General features: G+C 37.2%; 1 protein-coding gene across 1 annotated transcript; it reads right to left on the bottom strand.

Annotated features, from left to right (window-relative positions):
* Positions 1-1928: 1928 nt before the first annotated feature.
* Positions 1929-9120, bottom strand: ubac1 (UBA domain containing 1). Its single transcript, XM_028577756.1, has 10 exons — positions 8649-9120; positions 7608-7728; positions 7447-7520; positions 7190-7297; positions 6937-7039; positions 6335-6443; positions 5926-6214; positions 5266-5352; positions 4529-4667; positions 1929-4321 (listed from the first exon to the last, which is right to left on the bottom strand). Exons 1-10 carry the CDS (start codon positions 8784-8786, stop codon positions 4206-4208), a joined length of 1284 nt encoding a protein of 427 aa, XP_028433557.1. The 5' UTR covers positions 8787-9120; the 3' UTR covers positions 1929-4205.
* Between the last annotated feature and the right edge of the window lie 1235 nt (positions 9121-10355).

Raw genomic sequence — 10355 nt, 5'->3', positions numbered from 1 at the left:
AATGATTCCATCTAGTGGTCAAATGTGGTGTCAGAATTTGAAGCAGCAGCACTAATTTGTATGCAGTAAAAAAATAAAAATAAATTGGTATTATAACCAAAGGTAAAAGTGCGTGATTGAAATGAAATTACAAAACTGAAAATGTGAATTAAAAAAAAGAGTTTCATTCGTTAAAACCCTATAGTTAAGAAAATAAGGCCTCCATGCTATTGCATCGCATTAACATCACTATTTAAAAAGGCACGTGACCGGGTTGGCTCAGTTTGTAGAGCGGGCACACATATATATAGAGGTTTATTCCTCGACGTAGAGGTCAAGGGTTCAAATCCGACATGTGACAATTTCCTGCATGTCTTCCCCCTTTCTCACCTGGCTCTCCATTAATACCAGATCAAGCCAAAAATGGAAAGACATCTACTAGCCTACTCTGTATAAAAGAAAAAAGCCAAATGCAGTTCTAAACACTAAAAAATACTTGTTAAAAGTTCAACCCAACTCATGAAGTCAAATCAACCCAGTATGTGTTCTGTCCTATATTGGGAACAAGCCAATTTGGGTTATTTTCAGCCCACTATTTTTTAGTGTGTACTTTACATAAAGTAGCCTACATGTGTTCATGTCTCTATTTGCCTACATTGAGGAATGCAGTCATTCAATGGCTACAGGAATAAGAGTGTATTTTTTTTTTGGTCAAATTTAATTTGATCTATGAAGCAACTGCAAGCACACAAAAAGTAGCAATTATTTAAAACAAATGTAATAGAGCTGGTATAAAATTTTGAATAGATACCAGGGAACAAATGAGGAATGAATCTGTTAGTGGACCATTAGTTAATGATATCTCCTATTCAAATTTTATAGAGAAGCTATTCATTAGTTAATGATTAGTTAATTGAGAAAAGTGGGAGGAACAAATCAGGAATGACTTGATAATTAATGAATCAGTACTTTCCTTATAATTTCTAACAGAGGACTATATAGTAGATTACAAGTTAGATAACAGCACAAGGGACACACACAAAGTAAGTATAAGATAATGATGAAGTAATGAGGGACTACTTAGTAACTATTTAGAATTATGTTTCACTTTACTTGGGGGGTAAACAACCCCAGTAATTATGTTTAAGTAATTAATAATGAATGAGTCGTTACTAATTTTATGCCAATCAGCAGCTAGTTCAGAGTACGACTCAATGAGAAAGTGGTCTGTATGATCAATCCACGTATATTCTTGAACTACAAGTACAAAAGTATTAGCATCAAAATGTATGTAAAGTACCAAAAAATAGTCATTATGCAGAATGACCCATTTCAGAATAAAATATATTATATAATTGGATTATAATTATTGATGCATTGTGTTCATCACTTTAATGTTTCAGCTGGTAAAAACATGGCTAATTTGAATTGCTTTACTGCTGGGTAGTGTTATCTATCATAATTTGAGTTGATTTATATTTTGTATTAATGATTTAAATTTGTAATGTAAGTAGTAACTAAAGTTATGAAATAAAGTATAAGTATAAACAGTTAGTAGCATAATACCCATAAAACTTGAGGTTCAGGCTTTTTTAGCCCTGTGCTGTGTATTGCCATTTTTTATTTTGCTTGTATTGTGTAATTATTTTTAATGTTAAGCACTTTGTGATTTTGTATATGTTTATTTTGTAAATAAACCTTAGTTAATTACTTCAAATGGAAATGCTCCTGCCTAAAAATTGTACTTGTTTGACACCTTTTACACCTGTGCTATTCTTACGGTGGCAAGTCTTCTGTGAGCCTTAGTGGGCTCCACAATGATCTCGTTGCTCATTAGCACACTTCCCTCAAACAATAAATTCCCCATCCACCTGACATTCTGTGGAACGAATGAACTTCTCACAAAAAAGGTACCAAATGGTCATGCATGCATGCATTCCTTCACTTCTAAACACGGAAACAGTGGAGTTTTAATGCGTTTTTGCGGACATGTCATTCACTTAAAGAAAATGCATAATCCAAAGAGTACAGCCACAAAAATAACTTTAATGCAATGGTGATTTGAATGCCAGTAGCCATGAGGCTGTCTGAGTGAACAGACTGTGGGAGTATATTGCATAGGTTGTTAATCGGGGACAGTCCTGCATGATAGCTGAGTGAAAACAAAAACCTGTGACTCCAACAGTCCTTTAGAGAAGTAGAATCTCCCAATGTTTGTTTCAAGATATTAGGGGAGAGTTTTGTATGCATACTAATGCAATGCATGGAGGAGGTGAGACAGTCACTGTGGCTATGATGAAAGTCCACTGCAGTGCAGAAGGTGTGCAGAGAGGGTTCCAGAGACGTGTGTAGAAATCCTTCTTCAGGCAAACATGTTGCACTACTATTAAATCACACTGAGACCTACCAGTCCAAAGCACATTTTACAATGGTTTGTAAAAACAACATTTGAATCATTTAATTTTTTCACATTTGTAGATTAGCTTCAAGGTTTGCTAAAAATGTTATAAATAAGAACAAGTAACTAGTTTGGCTTCGATATAAATAATGTAATAATACATAGTTCAAACAGACACTTCTCTCTAAAAACATTTAAATATTTTCAAATATTGCATTTACGAAACCATGTCTTGTAGTGCTCTTATTCATAAAGTTCTAGACAGATTAGTTAAAGCCATTTTTAAATGCCAAACTAGAAGGGGGGTGAGCAGAGGTTTGCCATAACAGGTTTAGAAAAACAATCTCAGCCTCCCTGAGCAGAAAGTCACATCAATACCACATTTTAAATATTGAATAAAAACACTAAAAAGCTTGGCAAAACACACCACCCTCCATGTTGTTTTTAACTCTCGGTACTGGATCGTTTAAGTAATCAATGCAAAGACTAATATTGTAGAACACACTACCCATTGCAGTTCACACATCTCTAACACTCAAATCAAATATATTTCTTTACAGGTCAATAGAACTCTTTGCTATTGCACAGAAATACAGGGTAGTTTTCAATGGGTACAACTAATGACAAGGCAGGTTATATAGTGACATTTTGGTTTGGTTTGACAGCATAAATGTTCACTGCTCTCAAAAGAAAAGAAAAAAAGTAAACCAAAAGACCAACACTGGTTGTGTCTCAAATTCTATTATTTCTTTGTGTATGAAGATGCTTGCACCTTCGCAGCAAAAAGTGAACACGCATCTTCATCATTCAAATTAAAAAGGTTAAAAAGGCAAACCCCTTTTGATTAGGCTCAGCTTCATTTAACATCCCACTACAGCTTTTTGAGACAAAACATGAACCCTTCTTTTAACTTCCTCAGTGCTGCAGTGAGTGATATCCATAGAGGTGAACAAGTGCTAAATGAGCGCAACATGATAATATGACATTCAAGAGCACATTGACAATAAACACACAGGCCTAATATATAATTTTCTTGTAAAAACATGACTAAGACACAAACAGTTTAGTGTACAGCTTCTGTCTAAAAGGCAAGAAAGTCAAATAAATATTCTTGAAGAAGTTTCAAGGACATATGTTCTCCGCTATAAACTGAGAGGCGGTCGACTTCAAATGACCTCACAGGCATGCACCGAGATAGAGGTAATGTGTCTGAAAGCCCGTTTTTAACGAGCTAAACGTACACTCAACTTTGACCACCAGCCTCTCAATTACAAGCAGTTACTTTGATAAAAACAAAGACAAAAGGGAGAAGAAAAACAAAACGTGATACTGACAGAAGTCTTCCACACATTCACCACAGATAAAATGTAACAATTTAAAGAGACGGACAAAACTGTAATTGATATTTAAATATACCAAAACAAAAACATACCAAAACAGTTTTCTTTGAAGTGTAAACATTGAATTAATGTCTGATGTCATTTTTGCACATGGAGAAATTATATAAAATAAATCATGTCTGTCATGACTATAAATTGTTCTCATTAAAATGTAAAAACAACATACTAAATCTCTTGTTTTTATTACTGTAATCATGTTTATGTTAGGTTTTGTATAAGTGTTTTTACTGTACTGTTATAAATAGGTATATGTGTAACATCTTAATTCATACTTTGACTCCTCCAGCTTTGTCTTTACAAGGCAAAAAAACAATACTTGCGTCTCTGCCACACTCAGATACACATGCATCCATACTCACACACACACCCCAATATGGTCAAACATACACACAAGCTGCCGCAGTCACACAGGGGGTCACCAGGAGGCTCTATGTGCGATTGAGGGTCTGGAAGATTCTGGATATTTGGAGCATGACGGGGCCAGTCTCAGGGTCGTTCATCCACTGGGTGCTGTTCAGAGGATTCTCAAGCATGTCTTCAAACGCTGCGTACAGACACGAGGAAACACTGCTAAAAAACATATTCAACAAAACCAGCAGCCTTTACAAAATTCTTTAGAATTACATTGAAAAACATAGTCTCTCATATTCTGTAAGATGCAGTCATTTTGTTTGGGTAGTGGATTTTGTTTTGTCTGTTTACAAAATCTCCTACTCTTCTGGCTTTTCCACAAAATTCGACTAGACTATACCTAGCAGGGTCTTGGGATTGGTTAGACCCAACTGGACCACTGGATTCTCCAGAATGGCTTGGAACAGCGGGCTGTTGGTGTCGATGCCTTTGTCTAGATCTTCTGGAGAAGGTTTCTTGTCTCCCAGTAGCCACTCACACTGCAGGACGGATAAAACAGTTAAAAACCAAAATGTACTCTCTGTTTTTTTGGGGGAAAAAAAACATTGATATCTAAATAAAAAAAAATCACAATGCAGGATTCGAATTTGGACTATTACTGTTAAACTAATAAGTATTCTTTAGAATCAATATAGTAAGTCCAGTATTGGCGAGTTTTAGCATCAGTGGGCTAAACATGGCCTGTGTAAATGGCTGCCAGTATACTCTATGTAGAACTACAGATAGTAGCTTTCCATCAAAACAAAGAAAGTGAAATCATTAAGTGTCAAGCCAATTTGATTTATATAGCCCAAAATCACAAATTTGCCTCAAACAGCTTTACAATGTGTACCATATATATATATATATATATATATATATATATATATATATATATATATATATATATATATATATATATATATATATATATATATATATATATTTTGCAATCATCTATCTGTTTGCAAGTCTGATGAGCTAGGAATAGCATCACAAACGTTTGGTCAAAATAGAGAGCCATTTCTCAACTCTGTTGCTGCTGTATTTTTTCAGGACCAGCTTGCGAACACTACTGTTGTGGATGTGTAAACCTACCGCAGCATCCTGTTGGTTGTTATTCACCTTCAGAGCATCAACCACCTCCTTTTCATCAAACCCCATCTCCATCAATGCAATAACAGCCTGCAGAAACAATGAAAAATATGCGTTTAGTTTTTGAACGTCTTCTCAGTCTAATTACAACAACTTACACAGACACAGTTCTGTGGAGCCTGGCAGGTGTCTTGGGAAAAAAAAAAGAAGAAGCTGGGAACAAGTGTTGTAACCACTCAAATGGTAGTTTGTGGGAGTGTTTTGTTGGAAGATGGAGGTTTGATCACTTTTCTATTTTTGAAGCTACTAGGGAGCAGTGTTCCTTTGGAGGTACATTAAGCTCTACAATTAGGGAAGACTGAACCCAATCAACATGATATAAAATCCTAGGACTAAAGCCGCTAACACTTTATATACATGAGTGCACATTTCAATATTATATGTATCTAATAGGCTGCGTCTATTCATCAATTCCAGTCCTACATACTGTATGTTAGATGATACAGTTAAAGACAGAGCAGTAGCACAAAAAAAAAACAAGTAATTTCACTGTTTTATTGGATAAAAAGAATTCAAGATTTTGGAGCGGAAATGAATCTGCCTCGTCTGTAGGATCTGGGCAGATAAATAGAACAAAAGCTTCGACAGGATAAAGCTACTTACTCTTGAGTCCGGTCTGAACTCCCGTTTCCTGCGGATCCTCTTGAAGATCTCTGTAAGCTCGTCCTGCCTGCTGCTCTCTTCTGTGCTCAACTGGCTGGAGAGGCTGCGGAGAAGGTTAGGACCGGAGGCTGCGGCTGCGGCTGCAGCTGAGGCTGAGGCTGAGGAGCCTGGTGTGGCAGCAGCCGTGGCTCCTGCTGCCCCAGAAGAGTCCTGGCCAGGTATAGGTGTGTCTACAGAGGGGTCATCTACATGCTCGATCAGCCACTCCATTGCCTGCGTGACTGACATGCTGCAGAAAGAAATGATCAGTTGAGAAAAACAGGAAAAAAGGTTTCTTTTCTAGATAAATGATGTAGATATATTAAGTATCAGTTGTGAGGGAGTTGCTATTTAACCAACTCTGACTTACTGGTTCAATCTAAGAGCTTTGATCGCTCTGCTCTCAGGGAAACCCATCTCAGTGAGCTGCTGAAGGGCTGTTTCATCCACCCGGTCATCTTCATCTTCGTCCAACATTGCTACAAGATGCAGAAACACAAAGAGGTCAGAGAACTGGTGCTAAGGGTTGGGCAATATGTGTGAAATGTCTACAACAATAAACATCAGGATCTATTTTTCCAGCAACAATACAATATGTCAATACAGCTCAATGACAAAAAATTAAAACAATACATAAAAACATAACATAAAATATCTCATACCTCCTTTTGAAAGTTCTAAGTGGCTGAGTGAATTGCACGGTTGCTTCACAGCAGCCAATTTGGGCCTTTCTGTCATAACAGCGGAGTTTGCATGGTATCCCCATATGTGTGCTGGTAAGCTCTGGTTTCTGCCCACATGTCAACTAGAAACCCTGTGCTGCCCTTAGATATAAATGTGTTTGTGTGCAATACACTGCCGACTTGTCCAGGGTGTACCCCGCCTCTTGCCTAATGTGAGCCCCCACACAATCCTTCATAGCATAAGAGGTCTAGCGCATTAATGGATGCATTAAGGGATTCTAAGCTTTACCATTGGCCTTTTTGAAAAGTTCAACAGCATCAGGGTTCAAGGCAAGAAGCTTCTGGGCGACTTCAATTAGAGAAACCAGGATTTTTCGTAGCTCTGTCTGAAACTAAAACACAAATGCAACTCAAATCAATAACATCTTTGCTATTTGAATGGTCAAAACTTGTAGAATAATTCTTATTCATAGAATCTGCAAGTTGGATTTAACTTTTTTTATACACTCAGTAAGCTAAATTAATTCCAACAATAACCTTACATCTCTGATGTTATGCTGGGTAACAGTGCGGTCAGTGTGGCGTGTGGACAGGTTGCCGGTGGCTTTCAGAATTGCATCTTTGTCTGGAGCCTTGTTATCTTGTTTCTTCTGTGACAACCACACAACAAAGACAGATAATTAAAAGCAGGCAAAATAAAGACAACACATTTCTGATTGCGCAGTTTAAAAATAAGGACAAAGGCATGCTTAATGCTTTCAGGTCAGTTTTCATGAAGCCAAAAGTTGATAAAGCTCACCTTTTCATCAGAACTAACGTCTGCCATCTTGGGAGCGGTTGGTGGCGGTCTTTTCTTTATGAGCAGCAAAACCTCTACAACATATATGAAACATGGTCAGTTCATGGAAAACAATGTAGGATTGTCATAATTCAAAACTTGTCAAAAAGATTGTTACATACCTTTATCTTTGAGATTTTCATCTGCGACAGTTTTAGTGTCTGTGAGGACTCTCTCTGTAGCAGCGTGTATGAGTTTATGGTGGGTGAGTGTTTTGGGGTCTTCTAGACTTCCATGAACATACTATAAATCAAGCACAATACAAAGCATCTCAGAAATAAATTGTTTACAATTATATAAAACAGACAAGTAGCACGTTGAAGAAGCTAGAAGTATGTCTGACATTTTTTACTTAATAACTAGTAAATAATAAATCAATTATCCAGATTGTTGTCATTTAATTTTCTGTTAATCAACTAGAGATGAAACAATGACTTGATTAGCCTAATCAAGTAAAAAATATTCTCCACTGTTGAGTATTTGCTGCATTTCTCTTTGACATATCATTGTAAATGATATATATTTTGGTCAGACTAAACAAAACATTTGAAAACCTAACCTGGGAGTTGTGAAATTGTGACAAACTGTTTTTATCCTTTTCGGATATTTTATTATTGACTAAACTAGTCATTTAAAATGCAATTAACCAACTAGTTATTTCAGCACTAAACCTACACAGGCAGATCCAATAAAAAGTTGAATTAAAGCCTGGAATTTGATAATACATTTTAACTTCCATCATGATGTCTGTACCCATGTGTTGATGTTACACAAAATATGTCATTGAATCTGTACATCTGAATCTGTATTCCCGAGGATGTGATGAGAAACAAACATTAGACTACCACTTGAGGTTATGCTATAGGCCATAGAAGGAGAGGTGAGATGAGCTGTGTAATAATAGACACAGCCAGTAAAGCAGCATGCCTCTCAGGCTAGCCACTGGGACAGCAAAGGGTCTGAGTCGGACTAGCTAGCTAGAGAGGAGCAGCCAACCTGCTAAATTATAAATAGCAAGGTCTACCCAGTTACTATAAATACAAAGCCACTGACACCGACACTGACAGTTTCCACAGAGGGCATGGTAGACTGCAAACACCCCAGGCAGGGGAGTGACAGGACAAAAATCCAACAAGGGAGACACAAACAACCCAAAAACCTACATGTTTCAAGCACTTCTCCTTCAGCTTCTCTACAGTGGTGTCTTCCGTGACTTCCTCCAACCACTCCGTGCCGTCCATGGTGCAGATGTGTATTTTCAACACTTTACCGGCGAATATCTTCTCGTCTTGGACAAACATAGCTGCAGTCTTGAGAGTAAAGAGTACCAGTCCAGTGACGTTAGCTAGCAGCAGTTGCTATATGTGCTCCTGGCAAGCTAGCGTGCTAACGTTAGCACCAAGCTAGCTGTCGTTCCGTAAATCCGCCGACAACAGAGTAAGAGAAGGAGCCGATTAGCTGAGGGCCATCTTCGGTTTCCTCTGCCGGTTTTCGGTGCGGTGGCAACCGATTAAAGTGTTCAGTGACCACCAAGTTGTTTATTATTCCCAGCGAACACACAAGCAACCAGCCAGCAAGTACCCTATTTTTACTGTATTCTTGAACTTTGAACTTCAACGGTGCTACTACCGGTGCATTGTGGGAGCCGTAGTTCTTTTGAGTCACCATTGACATATGAGTCACAGGCTATTCAGTGGATAAAAATGCAGCCTGGTTCAGAAAACTCACCCCAACTTCAAAAACACACTGATAATAGGGGTAACAACAAAACAGCGCAATGTCAGCATCTACGGTATTGGTATCCCCTTAACTTGAACGTACATAAGGATGGATAATCATTCACGCACAGTCCTGGGCCCCAGACCTCAAGGAACCCCAATGTAGGCTGCTTGTGCCAACTGTTTTGTCTTATTTTATTGAAAATTTGTTTAGAAATATGCACCACTGAAGCACAGTATAAACTGACACAGCAAGGATCATTTATTTTCTAAATGAATCGATTAATAATTTTTTTTACAAAATGTGAAAAGACTGAAAAAATCAGGTAACCTCTTCAAATGTCTAGTTTAGTCTATGCAACAGACCAAACCCTAAAGATACTCAGCTTACAAGGGTATGAAAGAGAGGTAAACAGAAAATCCTCACAATTGAGATGTATGTGGGTTTGGGGTTGTTACCTGGCCATATATAGTGAAAAGAGGGCCCCTGTGTCAAATCATTAATCATTTTGATACAAATCATTTTTGGTATCATTTACACACCTTCATTATTTCCGTTGTGTGCTAAAATGTTGCATAGTTTATGTTTAATAATATTGCCATTCAACAAATATGGGGGTCAGGTAGTATTCTATGAAGGACCACCACAAGGGTCACACAAATAGTAATAAAGCATTTTATTAATTAATAACTAATCGTACAATAAAATATGCATTAATAGATTAGAAATGACCTTTTCTACAACATGCACAAGCTGCAGAAACAGTGCAGATGGACCTTTCATTTAGGTGTGTCAATTATAATACCACCACTAGAGGGAGACACACTAAGTAAAATATTTGATGAAATGAAGTGTGTATGAAGAGAAAGGTCATGAAAATTGTTGCCTGGTTGCCTGGAACTATCAGATGCACATACTTATACTGTGGATATTGTACTAGATCTATACTTATTTAGCTAATCCCTTGTTTCACAGTGTGTCTGGAGGATTTTAGAGATTTTGTAAAGTAATTTATAAGAAAAAAAGGACGGTCATAGGTTCAAGACACACAAGTGCCCTTTATTATAACAAGAAACGTTTTTTACAGATTGAAAATGAAAAGGGGAAATACATTTCTTGCAAAGTATAACTTTATATTTTGCAGATATTAC

The sequence above is a fragment of the Perca flavescens genome, chromosome 5, assembly GCF_004354835.1.
Source record: "Perca flavescens isolate YP-PL-M2 chromosome 5, PFLA_1.0, whole genome shotgun sequence".
NCBI lineage: Eukaryota > Metazoa > Chordata > Actinopteri > Perciformes > Percidae > Perca > Perca flavescens.
The sequence above is the reverse complement of the archived record's forward strand: the minus strand, read 5'-3'. Positions and strand labels throughout refer to the sequence as shown.

Excerpts from the sequence above, each read along its gene's own strand:
- ubac1 (XM_028577756.1), bottom strand. The coding sequence starts at position 8,786 with ATGTTTGTCCAAGACGAGAAGATATTCGCCGGTAAAGTGTTGAAAATA. Across the intron at positions 7,521-7,607 it reads TGAAAATCTCAAAGATAAAG|AGGTTTTGCTGCTCATAAAG; the intron begins GTATGTAACAAT and ends TATATGTTGTAG. Across the intron at positions 7,040-7,189 it reads CCCAGCATAACATCAGAGAT|TTTCAGACAGAGCTACGAAA; the intron begins GTAAGGTTATTG and ends TTTGTGTTTTAG.